Below are 22,902 nucleotides of genomic sequence, written 5' to 3'. Positions count from 1 at the left end.
TCTAACATTGAACTAAAAAGAAGAACTATTGTCTGTTATTTTATGGAAAACAATATGATATTCTAGAAATACCAAAATCTACTAGACCATTAGCATCAAACAGTCTGTTGTAAAATGCATAGACACAAACTATGTGGCAGTCCTTCTCTGACATGAGTATAAAAAAAACTTGGCCTTATTTCAGTTTTCAATTTTGTTTTTCCTTCCCTTCTACATATTTTTTCTTTCCTCTTAGGGCTATTCCAGAAAAAAATGTATGGGGGGGGTTGGAAGGCACATTATATAAATAATACATGGGCGATGGGTATCTGAGCAACTTTTAACACTATAATGCACTACAAGTCTCAATTACAATTGTCTGGGTGGCTGGTGCTGACAAAAACTGCCTTCCAACACCCCCATACATTTTTTTCTGGAATAGCCCTTACATATATTTATCAAGACATAATATTATTAAACTAACAATTGACATCTAAATCCAATTTTAGGTTTTTCCTTCATCCTACAAATTCATATATAAAAAGTATTTCATATAAATATATTTGCCACAATTCATTATTTCTTTACACTCTATTTTTCTTCACTCTATAATTGTTTGTACGCCTGACTATTCGAAGATCTGTTTCTCACTTTTCTGGTTATAATTATAATCCCTTATGAATAGTTGTCACTGAAGTCAATATTTGTTCTTAGAAGTAAAACTTCATTTTGTAAATTGACTAATTGAATAATTCTTTAAATAATTCACATAAATACTTGAAAGTTTTCAAGACTATTCCCATAATGCAATTATCATCCTTGGTGAAAATTTTAGTTCATCCATTTTCGACATCGTTTAGCACCACAACAACAAGGAATTTTATGTTGTTCATCTTCAAAGTCAAATTTATAATCATATGTAAGCTGAAAAAAGAAACAAAAAGATCAAATGATATATTTAATAAACTTTATAAAGTTATTCATTTTTTTAGTATGTCTCTTGAATTGTTGAACACATCATAATTAAAGAATCAAAAAACATTTTTTTGGTAGTTTTATTTGGTTTAAAAGCATTGTGGTATGGTGACCTATAATTTCTGTGTCATTTGGTCTATTGTTGAGAGTTGTCTCATTGGCAATCATACCACATCTTCTTTATTACATATCTGCAGCACATATTTTATGATGTTTGCAAACCCTTCATTCTTAAAACTTGCACCCAGACAGAGTCTGTGATTTAAGCCTCTATATGAGATTTGTTTGAATTAAGTTTTTGTTTCTTTTGTTTTAACATTGCTTATGAAATACCAAATTTGAATTATATGAAAAACATAAAATCAGTATTTGTGCGTCCATTTAAGGATAAAAATGTTATGTATATCTGATATATCCTAACACTCGTACATTGTTAAAAATTGTAAATTGCCTTGTAGATGTCCTCTCTGATTTTTTCAGGAACAGGGTTGTATCCTCAATGATGTATACCCACATAATTGTTATTCAAACTTAGGCATGACAATAGTTATCAAAGGTACCAGGATTATAATTTAGAACGCCAGATGCGTGTTTCGTATACATAAGACTCATCAGTGACGCTCATATCAAAATATTTATATAAAGCCAAACAAGTACAAAGTTGAAGAACATTGTGGATCCAAAATTCCAAAAAGTGGTGCCAAATACAGCTAAGGGCTATTCCAGAAAAAAATGTAGGGGGTTGGGGTTGGAAGGCAGTTTTTGTCAGCACCCGTCACCCAGACAATTGTAATTGAGAATTATAGTGCATTATAGTGTGAAAAGTTGCTCTGATACCCATCACCCATGTATTATTAATACTATTAATACAATGTGCCTTCCAACCCCCCCCCCCCCCATACGTTTTTTTCTAGAATAGCCCTAAGGTAATCTATGCCTGGAATAAGAAAATCCTTAATTTTTCGATAAGGTGCAAGAAGTTTGAAAATTAATATAAAAAAATCGTTTTTTTCCAATGGTAGTACACCAAAATGTGTAGAATATGCAGTAAGTTAGATTTATACCATGGAATTTTCCCAGACACTAACCAGAAATACACGGCATATTCTCTCAACCTAATTGTGAACACATATTCTCTCAACCTAATTGTCAATACTAACCTCCTCTCCTTTAGGTATCCTCCGATTTGTTATAATTATAATTTTACTTTCTTTGTCGAATGGAACGACTTCAGCCACACAATTAGGATCACATGAATGATTAATATACCGAGCAGGTCCTCCAGCCATGGTAGCATCCACAACAATATCAGAGTCTATACGGAACATATATACACCACGATTCTACAAAATTTGAATAAGTTATTAATTAGTTTTCATACTTGTTTATGTATTCAATTGCATGATTTTCTTCAGATTAGAAAATAACATCTTTGCAAATCTGTCTAGAGAAAAAGTAAAAAAAAGCATGCTATTTCTGACATGTGCTTTTTTGTTTTTTTAATGATGTCTGTTTTCTGCTTGAATTTTTTTAGAGTCTTGTTGATAATTCAAAATCTTAAAAGGAATATAACCCTTCAACACAGACTATAAAATTAACTAAAAATATTCAATATGTCAAAAGGATGGTTATCTTCTTAAACCTAGATTTGTCTAGGAACTACTTTTATAATTATTTAAATCTTATTACCCGGCTTAAACAGCAATACATAATAAGTTTATTGGGAATCAAAAGCAGTATTTCAAAATTTACCCTTATGATGTTAATGGAAAAATGTAGTTTTTAGTTGTAAGAGAGTCAACATTTCAATAAAAAGAATAACTATGTTCTAAAACACTGAAAATAGGTTGAAGAATTTTTTGTACAGTATGACCATTTTTCCCCCTATTAATCTTACATAAAGACATATTTCCAAATTCCTATTCAGTGCTCCAGCTAGAATTCAAAAGGGGCAGGGTGCCAGTGGAGGGCAGGGCACTTTTTTATGGTAGGAGAAGGCACTGCTCATTTCTTTTGTCTACGTCCCTGCGTGTATCACATATTTTTTTACTGTATATATTGTCAATAAAGATGCATAAGTTGTTGTTATGATTATTTATTCTATAAAATTTGCATAAGAAAAGTCATTCATACTACATGTTCATATAACAATGTCAATACACATTCATACTATTAACCAAAAGAGGCAAAATAAACTTACTATTCTCCCCCACCCCCTCTCCTTCCAAAAAGAAAGAACATAAACTAAACATCTCATAGTTTACCATACATGTACATGACAGAATAGTTGTATTTCAAAATTTTCGTCTAGAGCTTGGCCCTCAGAACTTTTTTTATTGTTTGTGTTTGGGAATATATTATTTAGTGTAGCTTCATCATGTTGATTTGTGATGAGAGTTTAACTACACACTTCCATTTTTGTAAGTTGATAGCTTGACACCCTTCAAACAATTAAGTTATACATATTTCTTAATTGAGAATGTATAAAACATGGATTGCCAAAAGTATGATTATAAAAAATAAATTCCAATATATTTTTTTTGGTATGTCCAAAGACAGTTAGTATCCTTACGGTAACATTCTTATATAATTTTGTATTCAATTGGTTATTTTTTCCTATTTTTAGAGCTAAATAATATTTTAGAACACAATTTTGTAATAAGCTTTTTCAGGGGAAGTAACTCCAAAATTAATTTCAACATGTTTACATCTGCTTGTCGCTCACAAAGATGAGATGGACGATGTTTCTGTGAAGGCAAAAGTTGATTACTTCAATTCAATTCTAAATTCATGAAAGTCTTCATTCATACACTCTTCCATTGTGACTTGGAGATCGAAAAGAAAATGCCGACACATTCATCATATTTATGACAAAAAGGTACATTGTCTTACTAAATTACCTAGTAATTAACACCTTTGAAGTCTTATCCACAATAATTGATTGCAATGACATGATTAATTTCAGATTAACCTCGTTACCTCGGGGCAATTACCAGGTGTCATATATGTAATTTAACTTCTGATAAGAAATTGATGAAACAAAAGGCAATTTTACCAAAACGGCACAAGGGTTTTTCAGAAAAGGGTCAGAAAACAGCGTCAGGGCAGAAGGGCGCGGCTGAGGGCACACAGGGCGAGGCTTAGGGCACCCAGGGTGTGGCGCCCTTCTATTTTGGGCCAACGAGACCACTGCTATTTAAATAGCCATTTAGACTCTTGTGGAGAGTTGTCTAATTGGAAATCATACCACATCTTCTGATTTCTATACTTTAGATTTTAACTCATTTTAAGACTTAAATACAGTACCTGTTCATCATAAACTACTTCCAATCTGTTAGCTACTTCATTCCGTATAAGATAGCCTATATATTCTATCACCATGGTATGTTTCTCTAGATCACGGGCAGCAAATAACCCTAGTCCCTGTACAAAAACATATATTATATCAATATAAACAACAATTAACCCTAGTCCCTGTACAAAAACATATAACTTATTAATATAAACAACAATTAACCCTAGTCCCTGTACAAAAACATATATCATATTAATATAAGGTTATTACATAATTCGATTTAATGTACTGATGTTTAATGTACAGTAGCTATTATATGCACAATCAGCATGATCAGGGCAAAACAATTTAAATCGATATGAGTATGAACCATTCTTTGTACTTGACTGACACACTTAGCTTGTTTTAAACTTGCAAGTTCACAGGATCTGCAGGAAACATGTCACCATATTTAGAGAGTAAGGAATGCTTACATTTCGGATCACTTTATATAACCACCTCGTTTTTTCAGTAGCACTCATGTTCCCCAATCATTATTTTTCTATGAAGTGTTTTGTGGACTGATATTTGTCTATCTTCTATTAAATATTAGTGTTCTCACAAAATAGAAGATTGAAATGGAAAAAAATATTCTAGAATATTATTTCCACTGAAAGGAAAATGACAGCATATGTTCCAAACGGAATAGATGGTATATTATATTTGTTCATAACTAAGTTTCCTTTGGAACTTCTGTTAGGTGGAACAAATATACATTGTATGTTGACAGTGTTGCTGTCTGTTTTTTATTTCCTCCTTGGACTATTACTTTCATCATACAAGTTTATGTAAGCATGTATCAAATATTTGAATTCTATTGTACTAAGGGAAATAACTCTGAAATAATTTGTAATATATCTAAACATATATCAGTTTTGTATTAGGACTATTCCAGAAAAAAATGTATGGGGGGGTTGGAAGGCAGTTTTTGTCAGCACCCGCCACCCAGACAATTGTAATTGAGAATCATAGTGCATTATAGTGTGAAAAGTTGCTCGGATACTCATCACCCATGTATTATTAATACAACGTGCCTTCCAACCCCCCCATACATTTTTTTCTGGAATAGCCCTTAATACAAATATCCTATCACTTAAAACAATTTTAGGGGGCAGTGAGATGAGCTAATCCTTTTCTTTTTTCGACAGCCAGAATTTGGTTCTTAGCTTTTTTCTGAATCAAATAAGTTATTCCCCTTTTTATGTTATTGATTAATGAATCCCTGACTGCAATCTACATCTGATTTCAGAAAAACTAAAGCATAACTTGTTGTATACTGCATACAAAACCTAATGGGATCTTTTATGTCTTTGTTCCAGCAATTGTGTAGTTAACAATTAATTAATTCTAACCTGAATTCTAGATCTGCCTAGAAAGACATTAATTTTCCATTCTGTCTTTAACCTTCTATACTGCTGAGATTTGGAATGGACAAACTGTTTCATGTATGGAGAATTAATGTCTCCGGTCACCCCTGTTACCATGGCAGGGAGTGACCGTGATGTATGGCTGGATTGTAATGTATGCATTCTGAAAATGGAAATTTATTATTGAAGACATGGGCACACAAAAATGTTAGAGCTTAAATAATACAAACAACGAATACACATGATTCTGAAATATAATAAAATCACAAATTTTTGCATGCATTAAAATTTTGATTTTTGAACAATGAAGAAAAATTACAGATTTATTATTCCTACTTCAGTATAAGCTCCTTATGAATAATAATATTAAAATTTGAAATACAACTTTTTTTACTTTTTTGTGATACCTATTCTGTCACAATTGTAATAATAATAAGAATCTGTGCAAGTTTGGTGACATCAACATTGTTTCACACAGCTGCAGATTAACCCACTGTTATATTAAAGCAGAAATGTAGTAGTTTATGGTCTAGTATGTTAAGTATGGGAAATCTCAAAACCACTTAAATCAAATAAAAAGAGCAACAGATTAAATAAGTGATGCAGGTGACAGGAAAAGACACCAACAGAATCACTGCCACACACTATACATTGAATTCATCAATTCTTATGGGTACCAATTTCAGTGGATTGAGGATAAATTGTATTTTTGCAAGATTCCGTGTTTTTGTGGATGCAAGATTCCGTGTTTTTGTGGATGCAAGATTCCGTGTTTTTGTGGATGTAAGATTCCGTGTTTTTGTGGATGTAAGATTCCGTGTATTTGTGGATGTAAGATTCCATGTTTTTGTGGATGTAAGATTCCGTGTTTTGGTGGATGTAAGATTCCATATTTTTGTGGATGTAAGATTCCGTGTATTTGTGGATGTAAGATTCCATGTTTTTGTGGTTGTAAGATTCCATGTTTTTGTGGATGTAAGATTCTATGTTTTTGTGGTTGTAAGATTCCATGTTTTTGTTGATGTCTGCATACAATCCCATAGAAAATTTGTACTTGTGGAAATTTAAAAGTGGTTTTCTTCTGTCCACAAAATGCATGAATAACAAGTGAAACTGCGAGCTACTGCTCACTGATGATACCCCCGCCGCAAGTGGATAATATTAATAGTGTAAAAATATGCAAGTGTTCAGTAAACAGGAAGTTGTCAAGTGATGAATCTGAAAACGCATCACACGGTATAGCTGACTTATATAAATCCTGAAACCAAATTTCAGAAATCCTTGTATTGTAGTTCCTGAGAAAAATGTGACGAAAATTTTCAACTTGGCTATCATGTGTAAAATCATACAAGTGTTCGGTAAACAGGAAGTTGTCGAGTGATGAATCTGAAAACGCATCACACGGTATAGCTGACTTATATAAATCCTGAAACCAAATTTCAGAAATCCTTGTATTGTAGTTGCTGAGAAAAATGTGACGAAAATTTTCAACTTGGCTATCATGTGTAAAATCATACAAGTGTTCGGTAAACAGGAAGTTGTCAAGTGATGAATCTGAAAACGCATCACACGGTATGGCTAACATATATAAATGTTGATACCAAATTACAGAAAGGGTGGATGTGTAGTTCCTGAGAAAAATGTGACGAAAATTTTCAACTTGGCTATCATGTGTAAAATCATACAAGTGTTCGGTAAACAGGAAGTTGTCAAGTGATGAATCTGAAAACGCATCACACGGTATAGCTAACATATATAAATGTTGATACCAAATTACAGAAAGGGTGGATGTGTAGTTCCTGAGAAAAATGAGACGAAAGTTTCATGGGATGGACTGACTGACGGACGGACTGACGGACTGACGGACTGACGGACTGATGGACGGACTGATGGACGGACTGACGGACGGCAGACAGAGGTAAAACAGTATACCCCCCCTTTTTTAAAGCGGGGGTATAATAATGAATCAATAGAAATTTACATAGACAGAATTTTGCTTAACCAAATGAAACAGTTCCAAAGTCATCTAGATCTTCTCTTGGTCAATGTAATTACACTTTTGTCTGTTCTATTTAGGAGATAACTGTATTGTATTTTAAGCTCCGACGGCATCAATTGGGGATTTGATGGTCGCAAATTAAGTTTACTGGCGACGCGTAAGCGGAGACAGTAAATGGGTATTTGCGACCATCAAATCCCCAATTGATGCCGTCGGAGCTTATAATACAATATTGTTATCTCCATTCTAATGAAACGGACAGAAAACAACGTTAAAACATGTATTTAAAATCTGTCATATGTCGTCTGCGATTGCGCGTACGTCCCATAGCATCAATTGTCAATTGATGCCATGTAAGAAAGTGACGTTATCCAATCAAAATGAACGTTACAAACGTTGTTGCATTAGAATGTCTCATTGAACAATAGCTATGTATTTATTTAATGGGACAATATAACATTAAAATGTTTGATACATTGACCAAGAGTATATGACTATAATAACACTACATATGTCATACTTACTTTCTAAAATGAGTTCTAAGTTTTGGTTCTGTTCTAGCGCAGCCTGATGGATTGATTGTTAATGGCATTTCAATCAATTCACAGCGGCCATATTTAAAAGCGTAGTCTAATAAGAGATCAGTTCCAGGTAGCTGTAAAATAATATAATTCATTTGATTATTGCAAAATGTATAGGTTTCTGTTAAGATATACATAACCATAAAATTCCTCTTGCCCGCAATTCAAACACACCACACAGTAGAGAATACAAAATTTCTGGAAGCTCTGATTCTTTAATCCTGATGAAAATGCTTCAAATTTTTAATCATAGCCATTACGTGTAAACCTTCGTTCAGAGAGGGTGATCAAAGACATACTTTTAACAACTTTTACGGTAAGAACAAATATAATTTGAGCTTAATAAATGTATCAATATTAGAAGAACAAAAGCAATCTCATGATTTCTATAATTGTGACTTATGAGTGGAATAACTCCATTAAACTTTAATTTGAGTGTCAAGATATAGAAATCTTTTCAATTTGAGTTAATGGCAGATTTTGTATCCTCTGTTCAACTATTCACTTTTTATTTAATTAGGGAAATTTGTGGCTGTACATACTACGAATAGAAGACGGTAAAAGAAAGATAATCAAACTTTTTCTTTTAATTTTGTTTTGTTTTATGGGTTGCTGTCACATCGACATAAATGTCCATTCATGAGATGAAATTTTTTTTAAAGATAAACTTACAGATTCAATCACCCTGATAATAGCTGGTTCTGTTAAACCAAACAATTCCTCTCCCGTCATAAAACTGGGAAATATTTTCACTAAGTCTGCATTTCTTCGCATTTTATCTAACGGTTCTAGCACTTTAAACCACACAGAACGTGGTGAACTGTCTTTCATAACAATATCCTCGAAGCCTGCTTCCACTACACAAATCATGAATTCAGGTCGACCATCATTGTCACTAATACTGCAGACGTACCGACACCGTTTATATAACCTCCTCATACTCCAATAAAATCGACTAGATTTAAAACCAACCTGTCATTACAAAGATAACAATGGTTTTAAAAATCATTTTAAATTTTTATATAATAGTAAGGCAAAGTGAACGAAAATTTGGCAGAATTCATGACACTTCATCTGAAAATCATTTAATTAAGATTTAAAATCAATCTGTTATAACAAAGATTTATAATGCTGTAAAGAATTAGTTTTGTAGGATTCATATTGCAGTTTTTATATAATTTTCTATGTTTTGTTTCGTAAACTGTTTGTCTGTCTTTTGGTAATTTTCATTTTTACCAACAGCATCAGTTTGTTTTCAACCTGTGAGCATGGTGAGCTTTAATAATCCTTAGGTATCTTCCATTTCCCCCCTAATGCAAAAAATGTATATTTTGTTGACCACTTAAATTATGTCAGAATTGTCCGTGAGTTGCAACATAAATTCAACAAAACATGGAATTAACTTATTGAGTTGTTTAAAATAAATTTTTTCATTGAACTAGTTACATTTTGCTATTGGCCAGCTAAATTTCAGCCTCCAGGTGCAGTATTTTCTCGCTGTGTTGAACACCCATTGGTTGCCTTAAGCCTTTTTCTCTTGGCCAGCTGGTTGTCTCTGACACATTCCCCATTTCCATTCTCAATCTTATTTTCTTGCAACGTATTAGCAATTTTTATTTCATGTGTTTTCTGATTTAAAGCTCAGTATATACTTTGTGTTATGCACATTGGCTAAAAACTATTTTTTTTGTCCTTCATTCATTAACATTCCTTGCAGTACACTTACAGGGTATATAAAATCTCTGGTATGAAATTTCCCTGTTGCTATTTGATGTGGTAGTAATTGTCCTACACTGTGTAAAATTAGAGAACTGATCCTTAAAGCATAAGTCCCCTCTTCCTGCCCTCGGATCATACTGAAAATAATAAGAAGACATTGTTATATTAAACTGCATTGAGATTCCTGGTAAAACCAAAGGAAAGGGTTAATGAAGGGTCAATTTATCTCAAATATTGCCAATTTTGAAATTGAAAAATAAAAGGTAAAATATTCAGATTTTAAAATATTTTCATTTAAAAAAATATTTTCTTGCTAGAAAAATAATATTGAAAATACCAGAATAAAAGAGCAATTTATAATTGATTTCTGGATATTACAAAGAATTGATGCATAATAACTAGTGTGTCTCATTGGCAATCATACCACATCTTGTTTTTTATATTACCTGGCTACTTGTTTATCATAATAACTAGTGTTAACTAGTGTTACCTGGCTACTTGTTTATCATAATAACTAGTGTTAACTAGTGTTACCTGGCTACTTGTTTATCGTAATAACTAGTGTTAACTAGTGTTACCTGGCTACTTGTTTATCATAATAACTAGTGTTACCTGGCTACTTGTTTATCGTAATAACTAGTGTTACCTGGCTACTTGTTTATCGTAATAACTAGTGTTACCTGGCTACTTGTTTATCGTAATAACTAGTGTTACCTGGCTACTTGTTTATCGTAATAACTAGTGTTACCTGGCTACTTGTTTATCGTAATAACTAGTGTTACCTGGCTACTTGTTTATCGTAATAACTAGTGTTACCTGGCTACTTGTTTATCATAATAACTAGTCCTGGCTACTTGTTTATCATAATAACTAGTGTTACCTGGCTACTTGTTTATCGTAATAACTAGTGTTACCTGGCTACTTGTTTATCGTAATAACTAGTGTTACCTGGCTACTTGTTTATCGTAATAACTAGTGTTACCTGGCTACTTGTTTATCGTAATAACTAGTGTTACCTGGCTACTTGTTTATCGTAATAACTAGTGTTACCTGGCTACTTGTTTATCGTAATAACTAGTGTTACCTGGCTACTTGTTTATCGTAATAACTAGTGTTACCTGGCTACTTGTTTATCGTAATAACTAGTGTTACCTGGCTACTTGTTTATCATAATAACTAGTGTTACCTGGCCACTTGTTTATCCTCATCTCTATTGACATAAACTTTCCTATATACAGATAAATTGGTCAGCACATTGTCAGGGAATATCTTTGGTGCATGAGTTGGACAAAGGATTGTCTGAAAGAAAAAAATATCTTATATAAAACAAACAATACATTTCTAATTACAATTTTAAAATTGGGTTTCTGAAGGTTTACCATAAAAACATTTTGTCTTATATTTAATAACACTATATAAGTTTGGTGCATCTGAAGTATTTTTCTGATAAACCTTCTGAAACCATTTTTTTTAAAGGCAAGGATCTATAAATACTTCTGCCTAGCCTTCTAAAGTATCTGATATCCTCTCTGTAGGTTTTTAGTGATCTTTGTGTTGCTCAGCCTTCTGAAGTATCTGATATCCTCTCTGTAGGTTTTTAGTGATCTTTGTGTTGCTCAGCCTTCTGAAGTATCTGATATCCTCTCTGTAGATTTTTAGTGATCTTTGTGTTGCTCAGCCTTCTGAAGTATCTGATATCCTCTCTGTAGATTTTTAGTGATCTTTGTGTTGCTCAGCCTTCTGAAGTATCTGATATCCTCTCTGTAGATTTTTAGTGATCTTTGTGTTGCTCAGACTTCTGAAGTATCTGATATCCTCTCTGTAGATTTTTAGTGATCTTTGTGTTGCTCAGCCTTCTGAAGTATCTGATATCCTCTCTGTAGGTTTTTAGTGATCTTTGTGTTGCTCAGCCTTCTGAAGTATCTGATATCCTCTCTGTAGATTTTTAGTGATCTTTGTGTTGCTCAGACTTCTGAAGTATCTGATATCCTCTCTGTAGATTTTTAGTGATCTTTGTGTTGCTCAGTCTTCTGAAGTATCTGATATCCTCTCTGTTGGTTTTTAGTGATCTTTGTGTTGCTCAGACTTCTGAAGTATCTGATATCCTCTCTGTAGGTTTTTAGTGATCTTTGTGTTGCTCAGACTTCTGAAGTATCTGATATCCTCTCTGTAGGTTTTTAGTGATCTTTGTGTTGCTCAGACTTCTAAAGTATCTGATATCCTCTCTGTAGGTTTTTAGTGATCTTTGTGTTGCTCAGACTTCTGAAGTATCTGATATCCTCTCTGTAGGTGATCTTTGTGTTGCTCAGACTTCTGAAGTATCTGATATCCTATCTGTAGGTTTTTAGTGATCTTTGTGTTGCTCAGTCTTCTGAAGTATCTGATATCCTCTCTGTAGGTTTTTAGTGATCTTTGTGTTGCTCAGCCTTCTGAAGTATCTGATATCCTCTCTGTAGGTTTTTAGTGATCTTTGTGTTGCTCAGTCTTCTGAAGTATCTGATATCCTCTCTGTAGATTTTTAGTGATCTTTGTGTTGCTCAGACTTCTGAAGTATCTGATATCCTCTCTGTAGGTTTTTAGTGATCTTTGTGTTGCTCAGTCTTCTGAAGTATCTGATATCCTCTCTGTAGATTTTTAGTGATCTTTGTGTTGCTCAGCCTTCTGAAGTATCTGATATCCTCTCTGTAGGTTTTTAGTGATCTTTGTGTTGCTCAGTCTTCTGAAGTATCTGATATCCTCTCTGTAGATTTTTAGTGATCTTTGTGTTGCTCAGACTTCTGAAGTATCTGATATCCTCTCTGTAGGTTTTTAGTGATCTTTGTGTTGCTCAGACTTTTTTATGTAGTATTTTGCTGACTTAGAGTCTATTCTGTTTAGTCATAGCATTTCCAGTTTCTCTTTGACTTAAGTTTTAAATACTTGGTATCTTCTCAATATTTTTTTACCAATGATCGCTACTGTATACCAACTTATTTCAAAGATACTTTATTTTGCATTTTGTCTTATCTATCTTAATTTGTGGTGATTTAATTACAAAGTTTTCAAATTTACTTGATATAGTTAGACAAAGTTTTGAATTTTCGTAATGATTTATATTTGTGCTATTTTTCTTCTCACAAAAATAAATCGCTCTCCAAAGTTAGTTGGTTTATGGTATATATATATAGGACTCACCTTATCCTGAAAGAACATGCATCCAGCTTTCTGTGCACAACCAATGTGAAAAACTTTAGAACAGTTAACTTTAAAACATCCCAATGTAGCTCCAGATTTCTTACAAGACTGACATTCCAGTGCCTGGGCTCGTTTGAACGCTACATCTACATTCATCAAGTCACCATTCAAAGTCTCGTAAACTTCCGATGACCAGAGGGCACAGTTCAAATGTACCCACTTATCGACATCCATGTTAAGCAATCTGAAGATTATAATATTATAAATACATAAATTTGGTACTCATTAATATATGTATATAATACTAGAACACACCCGTGATATCGCGGGTCCGTGACTGAATTAAAGTATATAACTATGCGCAAGCCCTATTTTAGTATTAGTATTGTCATCTGATAAAGTCATGCTGATTATAAGATACACAGTTTTCTCTGCTTTCAAATCTTTCTGTTTGAATCCGTCAAACTGGAACTTATCAATTATTGGTAATATTAATTATTTGGAAAACAAAAGGTCCTGGAATGGAGTATTTTTCAATCAACAGCATAGTCCTATATTAGTTATAAATAAAGTTGAATTCTTTGCATTGATTCGCTGTTTAACGTCATGCCTGCTAACAAATTGAAAACTGTACCTATACGCCTTATTTTTAGTCCAGATTTTTAGTATTCGTATTGTTATCTTAGAAAGTCTTACTGATTAAAATACTACAATAGGTAACAATTTGACTATTTAGTAGTGTCAACCCTGTGATTATGACCCGTGTATATAGCATATTAATCCTGAATACACCGTTTGTTGGTGCGCCTGTCAGATGCGGAACGTACAGATAAGGTAGTAGGTAACAGGTGAATATACTATTGGTATCGGTATCGGCTTCGACCCGGAACTTCTTAATTATTGGCAATATTAATTACGAGGAAAACAAAAGGGCCTGGAGTGGTGTAATTTTTAATCTACACCATTGTACTATATTAGTTATATATAAAGTTGAATTCTTTGATTCGTCGTTTTTATGTGATGACGGCTGACAAATTGGACCTCGTAATTTTAGTATTATAGAAGGTTTAACTATTCTACTATAAACAAACATTGTAAACAATGAAAAAACTGTACAAAGATGTGATATAAAAAGAAAGGATGATGTACTGCGAAGTAGGTTTTTTTTCCTTATACACAAATAAGATAAATAAAAAGAATATTCCCTTTTCAAACATTTTATCTTTAAATAAAACAAGAGGCTAAATTTGATTGATATGAGGCAGTTTTGAGCAGTTTGTGGTCAAATGCAAGAAGTTAAGAGATTCAAAACGATAGACCAATCGAAAAAACTTTTCACCTTTCACATTCCGAAAAGAGTGGAATTAATTCCCTATTCCTAAAAGATAGGACACATAAAATGATTCCATGTATTGTTTGTTTACCAAAGGCTTTTCTAAAATAAATATGATTGTATCCAGCTTCAAATATTTTCCGTAATTGAACCTAATATTGAGTTTGGTTCCATCAAAATACAAAATAAAAAATGTGAATGATATCATACCTCCCTGGTCCATCAGTTGGGCCATCACCAATAACCTGACAGAACACACAGGACCGTTTGTCTTCAGGCATGGGGTCTGGAGTTATTATTGTACCTAGAGCCTTCCATAGCTGAAATATGTCAAATGTTTATTTTAGAACTATATATAAAACATTGGAAGGTAAAATAAATTCAGAAATATTTCATTCAACTGTTTTTCTTACTGTGAATTCAGAAATTTGTGCATGCATTTATTATTGTGATTGAACAATGGACAAAAATGCAAGATAATTTATTGTTATTTATAAAAACCAAGCATAAAGAAATGCTATCAAAATTTAAAAAGAAATATAACAAATACAGTCGTAGTTTTCCCGACATTCTCTGTGTAAAATAAAGGAATTATTGGTTCCTTGATGAATGTACTCACTACTTCGACTTCACTTTTAGGAGTTTCTGGTCGAGGCTGTAGTTCTTGTGAGAAAGATGGATCCCACTTTTTATATCTTATATTCTTCCAACGTTTTGGTGGAGGCTGCAACAAAGATATAAATATTTCTCATTCAATAACACTAAATAAGCATCTAAATAAAATATTTGACAAAATGTATTAAATTATATTTTATTTCCATAGTATAGTGTTTTGTTCAGCTTAAAATTAATTTTAATGCTTTACCATACCTACAAAAAAATCCAGGAACATTAATTACATTCCCAATAAAAGTTTAGATTTTTGAATGCTTGTATTTCAAAAGTCATCATAAAACCTTTCTTTCTTTTTTCTCTTCATGTATAAGAATGTCATTCTTAAATTTCAGACGAAGGTGATTACATATATTTTTTTTGGAAATTACACTTAAACTGAAATTGCTCCTAGTCCACATTATTCCTACCTTAGGTGGCACATCTTTTTTGTGTTTCCTTCCCTGAATCTTTTCCAGTTCTTGCCGTTGTCTTGTTGGTGTCAGTGACTCCACCCCTCCCATCAGCATTGGGGCACCAGTTGGTGTTGTAGGTGTCAACTGTGGAGTTCTCTCCCCTGAAGAGTTAGGCGTTAAGAATCCTGACCCCCTTGGACTAACCATTGTGGGTGGAGTAGAAGGGAATGGACTGAGGGATGCTGCTGACGGGGATTTGTCAGAGAAGAAAGCTGGATCTTGTCCTAGTTTACTGTGCAATCCCCCAGACTTAAATATACTTCTATACACCATCACAAATCTCTCAAAACATTTCTGACTACAGAAAGCAATATCTTCGTCTTCTGATTCCTGAATAAGTGTGAAATACATGTAAACTAACATTAAAGACTCATAGAAAATAAGAGTGAAATACTTGTAACCTAACATTCAAGACTCAAAGATAATACAGATTTTTAATTCATAAAGTTTACAATGTGTGAATTTTTGTAACAGAGACCTGATATGTCATTTGCAAAACAATCTTTGTTTATAGTCAGCAACTTCAAATATGTTTTGATGTGATATTAACAAAGACACATTGGAAAAAGATGTATTTGAAGAGATACATTCATTTGATTGGTTGAAAGTGTTTACTGTCCCTTTTAGCTATATCACAACCACCAGTTTGTATTAGAGGAAGCTAAAATTCAGACAAAACCACTGATCTTTAAATGGTTCTAGATAATATTAGTCATTGTGGACATGTAATTAGAGCAATACAATTCTTTCCAATTTTAATTTTGTTGGTTACTATCTTATTGTAGAACTTATATTTCCTTTCGTTCAAAGTTTCATTTGTTATATCGATTATTATAAAGACACCTGTGAATTTTTACTTAGTTTTTATTACGGTCATCACTAGAGGTACTTACCCTGAAAGTAAAATGGTCCTCTTTGATCATAAATGGCATCTCTGATTTCTTTCTAATGAATCCTTTGTCTAGAACCACCATATCACAATTACGACAAAACTTTGGCTTCATTTTGATCAAATTATGAATATTAATTGGATCTTCTTTATCTACAAAGGAAAAACATTCTTATTTTTAATGTTTATTATACTATTTTAAACAGTTCTTTTGTAATATAGTAACAATTTCCATGTTGAAAAATAAAAGCAACTTGGACAAAGGGAAGCAACTCTAGATGAATTCAATTGCAATTTAAAATTTTCAAACAATTAATAAAACTGAGAATGAGTTCAATCCAAATGTTGTAGATTTTTGATTCAATATGAAACTTTCAAAGAATGTAACCCTACATGTATATAGTGATAAGTTTGTCACTACTTTGTAAATATAAATGTAAGTTTTAAAATGAGTGTTCTGGATCCAAAGTTTTGTTAACTCTCACTATTTGACATATTCCACCTGATTCATAATCTTAGATGCACCACATTTTCTATCTGTCTCAAATATCTGTAAAGTTTCTTACGTTTAAGGTTCATTTTAAGTGAATCAGGCGATGGACTCCTGCTGACTTGATAAGTAGGGGGCACTGCTATCTTCAACAGTTCTGCTATACTGGACAGAACTCCACCGATATCCTCAGCTGCCTTGGCTGATAAAGTTAAAGTCACAGATATATCCTTGTCTTTGAGAGGATGCGACAGAGATGAAGTAAAACTATTGCTTTTGCCCGTAATATCTTTTTCTGCCATTGCAGCAAGGGAAGGATCAAATTTTGCCAATTTTCTATCACTAATATCATCAGCCATTAGCCTTGTGGTATCTGCATAATCTTCTTTTCTTTCAATCTTTTCTTCTTTGATTTGTAGAGATTCTGCTTTGATGGCGATCGGCTGCAGAAGAGGGAGGGCCGGAGAACAACGACGATCCTCTTCAGCAGGCGGATCAATAGGTTTCAACATTGGGAAATCCATTTCTTCATCTCCATATTCATGTTCAGGAGAAGACGAGGAAACTACTGTATCAGGACTATCAGTCATCCTACAAATTTAAAATAGTTAATTTATAGAGGAACACAATGAGGGTGTATAGACTAAGTGAAATCATATGTGATATTGACATACTTGTATAGTGTACAGACTTTATTATAATTCTATTAGTGACTGGATTTATTACTTTGTACTAAAGGTGTGCATATATTGGCAGAATATATGAAGATACAGATACAGAATACAGAATTTGGCATGATGGCTTTTATTATTGAAGGCTGTATGGTGACCTATAGCTGTTTCATTTGGTATCTTGTGTAGAATTGTCTCATTGGCAGTCATAACACATCTTTTTCTGCAAATTTTGCTTTGTACCTTAAAGCCTGTACTCGAGGTTCAATCCTTGGTTGTGATGGTAAGGATGGTACCACTGGATTGGGAGCCATGCCAGTAAGAGAACCCATAGAAAATGGTGTGTTTCCACGGGATCCTGGGAATGCTGCTTCATTTCCTGGTTTTTGCTTCAGATGATCTGCGAATAAGAACGTGAATAAAGATTAAACATGTTAAATATGAAGTGAAAACAGAATACTTTTTCATAGGTCACCATGCCCCGCCAACACAGTCACATACTTATGTTTAGTGGACCATGATATCTGGGTCAAAACTCTAATTTTGGCACATGTATTAAACGCTTTACTTCATATTAATTAATATGTAAGTGTACTACCTTTCAACTTAATGTGACCATATACTACCATTAATCAAAACTTTAATACGATAAATGGACTAACAGACACACTGACCAGAATTCATAATGCTCCTCTACTAACATTGACATAAAATAAAAATTTTGATTAATAAATTTGTCCACTTCACAAACTACAAGGTTTAGCAGTTGGTACAAATGTTAGTACATAGAACTGATAATTGTATTTTTTATGAACTAACTTTTCACACTACTCTAAAGTGTTAAGAATAATTAATTATCTTCACAAATAAAATTATCACAATTAGTAAGTTTCTTGTATTAAGAAATTTAACAGAACTAGTATGTCATGGTTAAGGTGTAACACCACTAATTCGGGCCGGCCAGAAAGCACATACCAGAAAGTAGTACATATTTAACGCAAAATAGTTCCTACGCATGAGTGTAACTTTCAAAATATGTAGGATATTTAGGTATTTTTGGCATCAAATGAAAGCTAAAGGACTGGTGATCATTGTAGAACACTTTTGGACTTTTAATTTTAAATAATAAAATATTAAAAAAACTGCACCAAATTTTAAAAAGAGGGTACATTTAGTCTGTTTGTCAGATCTGAAGTACTTGTTTTGGTACATCCGAAGTTCCGGGAACCAGTTCTTTCTTATATGCCATGTAAGGTATGTTGATTTTTTCAGTAGAAGACACCATAAAGTGTTGCTTTGAAATGCAATGATTGTCACTTTATTTGAACTTAAAATGAAAGAGGTGTGCTTGGTTGAAATGGAGGAATTTAACATAGAAAGTAATGGGACCATGAATTAGTGGTGTACTTCCTTAAGACATGAAATAGGTTAAAAATATTTGATTTTTTTTTATTCTTGATTTATTGAATATAATAAACAACTGATTGAGAAAGAAACAGAGATTTGTTGAAATAAACCAATATATACATGTTCTCTTACTATCCATACTCCACAAATGATATCTTCATTTGTAAGTTCAGACTAATTATTACCATGGATACATTTATCAGATAATCAACTTTTTACTTCATTTAATATTGGTTATTTCAAAATTTGTATAATATGTTTTTCTAATAAGGAATCATTCAAATTTTAGATTTAATTCTAAATAAAAGAATGTATTTCCCTGAAATTCAAAGCTATGCTTCCTTGAAGGTATGATTCATTTTTGTCTCTTTTTCAGTAGGAATTATATAAACATATCCATCCCTTTTAAAGTCTTTTAAACTAGGTTTAATCCACAATTTTCTACATAAGAAAATGCCTGTACCAAGTCAGGAATATGACAGTTGTTATCCATTCGTTTGATGTGATTGAGCTTTTGATTTTGCCATTTGATTAGGGACTTTCCGTTTTGAATTTTCCTCGGAGTTCCGTATTTTTGTGATTTTACTAATTACAATAAAGCTTTATCATCAATTAATGGTAAACATAACTAAACTTTAAAATATTTAAATGTGATAAAAAAAATTGAACAAACCGGCAATTTCCTGTCCATCACTTATTAATTTCCTTCCTGGTTCCATAGTTTTTGGTGGTTGTAAACCAACTAATGAACCGAGGGGAGGTAATCCACCTAACAGGGTACTACCATAGAAATCTGCTACACCATCTAAATAAGCATTACCAAAATCTCCTTTTAATTGACCTTCACCTGTAATACAATAACCATACTAAAAAATTTCAAATCATTAGTAATACATTATCATTAGCTGTACAGTGAAAACAGGTTAAAATGAACCCCTAAATGACTGAAGGGTGTTGTTATTTTAGTTAGAAAGGAAAGCTTTAGGATCTAAATTTTCTACTGACTTGATTGTACACCCTTGTTGGGAGTTTTATTTAGAATAACTTACATTTGAAAGAAACTGAAGTTAAATCACTTATTTGGCCTGTTTCTCAGGACAAAAGTACCTGTTTTATTTGTACTTAATGACTTTTGGAAACCCGTGTGCACCTATAAATTTTGAGCACTAGCCAATAAAAGCTAAGGTTTTGTTTTGAAATGAAATTATTTGCGCTTAACATAAACTTAAGAAAAAAGTTTAAGTACATGAGCACGAAGAGGAAAGCTACAAAGTTAAGATTTAAAACAATGGAGCCATGTATTAGCAGTATTAGAAGTTTTATACCTTTATAACACTTCATTAAGAGGTTCTTTTTTTTTAACTTATGAACTTTTGTATATCTTTTTTAGTGATAAAATTTATAACAACATGTTAATTTAAACCATAACTCCTAACTCTGTCCAACCCGCCATGTGCAGGGTTTCAATTCACAAGCTGAGTGTTGACAGGCTAGTAATACAGTAGTTGAACTACTTACAAAACTCAGCCATCAATGCCCAAATATTTTGAATACATTGTAAGTTGTCTGAATGTTCATTTTAATAGTTACAGTTGTATGTGTTCAATTTGAGATTCAGTAATACATTGTAAGTTGTCTGAATGTTCATTTTAATAATTACAGTTTTATGTGTTTAATTTTAGATTCAGTAATATGTTATATTTCTGTAATTTTACAAATAAACCCTAAAAAACATTAAAAGTAGTTTTCTATGACTTTAAACATTTTCTCCAAAAAAATTAATAGACCTGGTCTTATATCTTAACAAAATATGGAAGAAAGTAGAAAGTTTACCTGTAAGTACAGATGGACTGCCATGTACAGGACTATTTACAATAGCACTTATGACTTTAGGTTCCTGGAGTGGCACGTTTGCTAGCATTCGTAACTGTGCCAAGAAGCTCTCCACTTTAGCATCTTTATCCTCTTCTATGTCCACCTTTTTCTGTTTCGGTCGTCTCTGTCGTTTCTTGGGTGGTGGCTGAAGTGGCTGCTGCTGCTGTGGCATCATCATCTGACCATCACTGAACATTTCTGGGAATATCTGGTCCATGGGCTTCTTTTTCCGCTTTCTGGGTTCTGCCGGAGGCTTCCTTTTTTTTCTAACCTCTTCAAATTCTTTTCTTTTCTCTTCAAAGGCCTGCTTTCTTAGCTCTATGAAACAAAATAATTTATTGTTTTAAGAACTATTCAAAGTAATAATTGCATATAGGTGTCAACAAACCTCCACTCGTGTTAACACTTGTGGAATTATTCACAGTTAACACTTGTGGAATTATTCACAGTTAACACTTGTATAATTGACATTCTTGGTGAAATCGTTTTGACGCCAACTATTTATAAATATCATTTACCTATTTACTATTATTACAAAAGTTGTAAATTTATAAAGTGATTATGCCTCAGTGGAGTGATTTTCAGCATTAAGTAAGTTTTTACCACATTTTTCACTTTTTCATGTTTTTTGACACCTGGAATCATCCTAGCACTAAAAAGATGTTTTTACTAAAAAAAAAAAAATTAAAATTTTTTTTTACCCCCTTATCATCACAAAATAAAAATGTTATCATTGGAAATCAATTTTGAATATATATAACATAATATAATTTACATGTACATGACAATTTTTTTTAAATTCTAGCCCAGATGGGTTTTTAGAAAAAAATCATTTGAAACAAAAACTAAGCCTTTTTACCACCATGCACAATTTTTATATTTACTTCAAATATATTACAAAACATTAAACTTTCAAAGGTACCTGCTGTATATCATGTATCTATATATATATATATCTTTTTAACACTACGCATAAAAACTGAAAATAGGTAGGTCAATCTTGGCATATCATACAACAAAGAACAGATGACAGACAGCCAGATAAAGTGATTACTATTGGTCACTGCAGACTATAGGTCCTTTACAAGGTTGACAAAAAAGTGGTCAATACTAAAATTGAGAATGGAAATGGGGAATGTGCCAAAGAGACAACAACCCGACCATAGAAAAAAAACAACAGCAGAAGGTCACCAACAGGTCTTTAATGTAGCGAGAAATTCCCGCAACATGCCAGTGGATAATACCGGTATATACCGGGAAAATACTGGCAAATACCGGCAAATACTGGTCGATTGAAATTTTTAGTGGTCATAACTATAAAAAAACTCTCTCTACCTGGTTAATTACTATTGAAATAATGGAATAGAGAAAGAGTTAAAATCATTTTTTATGCTTTCATTTCTATTTCTATTGTAAATTCTTAATAAACAGTGATTTACATTGATTAATAAGTATACACAATATTATAATAAAAAGATGAAAAAAAACTGTTTTGTCCATGCTTCAATCTTTCCATTTCCAGCATAAAGACGTTTTTGTCACACAGTTAAATAGACAGGAGGTATTTTATTGTTTATAAGGGAGTCTTCAAATATCTGTTTTATTACTTTCAACCCATGTACTGTCAATATTTATTGGGGGCTGTTGTTTTAGTAATTAAATTTTCACACCTGGCAATCAGGTTATAGGTAAAAAGATACACGTAACTTCATTTACCTGTAGTTTTATTACTTTTATTCTAATTTCCTGTAAAATCATAAATTTTGATTAAAAAATATATTGATTTATAAATTTTGAAGTAACATGTCAATTTTTATATATCTAAAGTATGAAATATCATAATTCATAGTACATGTTACTAAATTTTAAATCAGTAGGAATAAGTGTTATAAATGAATAAAACATGCATAAAGATTAAAGTTTAAATATATTTGACTTTTTATCAAGTTTTTACTTCAATTAATAATAAAAACGACCATGAA

General features: G+C 32.4%; 1 protein-coding gene across 1 annotated transcript in view; it reads right to left on the bottom strand.

Moving 5' to 3' along the window:
* Positions 1-424: 424 nt before the first annotated feature.
* LOC139489156 (histone-lysine N-methyltransferase 2D-like) overlaps positions 425-22,902 on the bottom strand; it is a 44,252-nt gene continuing 21,774 nt past the window's right edge. The window contains exons 5-21 of the mRNA XM_071275320.1: positions 20,879-21,238; positions 19,719-19,892; positions 17,882-18,038; positions 17,044-17,558; positions 16,482-16,630; positions 15,544-15,918; positions 15,081-15,185; positions 14,672-14,781; positions 13,129-13,372; positions 11,141-11,253; positions 9,962-10,091; positions 8,908-9,207; positions 8,179-8,309; positions 5,641-5,818; positions 4,261-4,377; positions 2,115-2,297; positions 425-903 (exon numbers count right to left, since the gene is read on the bottom strand). Coding sequence (XP_071131421.1) covers positions 811-903; positions 2,115-2,297; positions 4,261-4,377; positions 5,641-5,818; positions 8,179-8,309; positions 8,908-9,207; positions 9,962-10,091; positions 11,141-11,253; positions 13,129-13,372; positions 14,672-14,781; positions 15,081-15,185; positions 15,544-15,918; positions 16,482-16,630; positions 17,044-17,558; positions 17,882-18,038; positions 19,719-19,892; positions 20,879-21,238 — 3,434 coding nt within the window. The 3' untranslated portion in view covers positions 425-810. The remainder of the gene's footprint in view (positions 904-2,114; positions 2,298-4,260; positions 4,378-5,640; positions 5,819-8,178; positions 8,310-8,907; positions 9,208-9,961; positions 10,092-11,140; positions 11,254-13,128; positions 13,373-14,671; positions 14,782-15,080; positions 15,186-15,543; positions 15,919-16,481; positions 16,631-17,043; positions 17,559-17,881; positions 18,039-19,718; positions 19,893-20,878; positions 21,239-22,902) is intronic.

Source organism: Mytilus edulis, chromosome 9 (genome assembly GCF_963676685.1).
Source record: "Mytilus edulis chromosome 9, xbMytEdul2.2, whole genome shotgun sequence".
Taxonomy (NCBI): Eukaryota; Metazoa; Mollusca; class Bivalvia; order Mytilida; family Mytilidae; genus Mytilus; species Mytilus edulis.
Note: the sequence above shows the minus strand (reverse complement) of the source record. Positions and strands in the feature narration are given on the sequence as shown.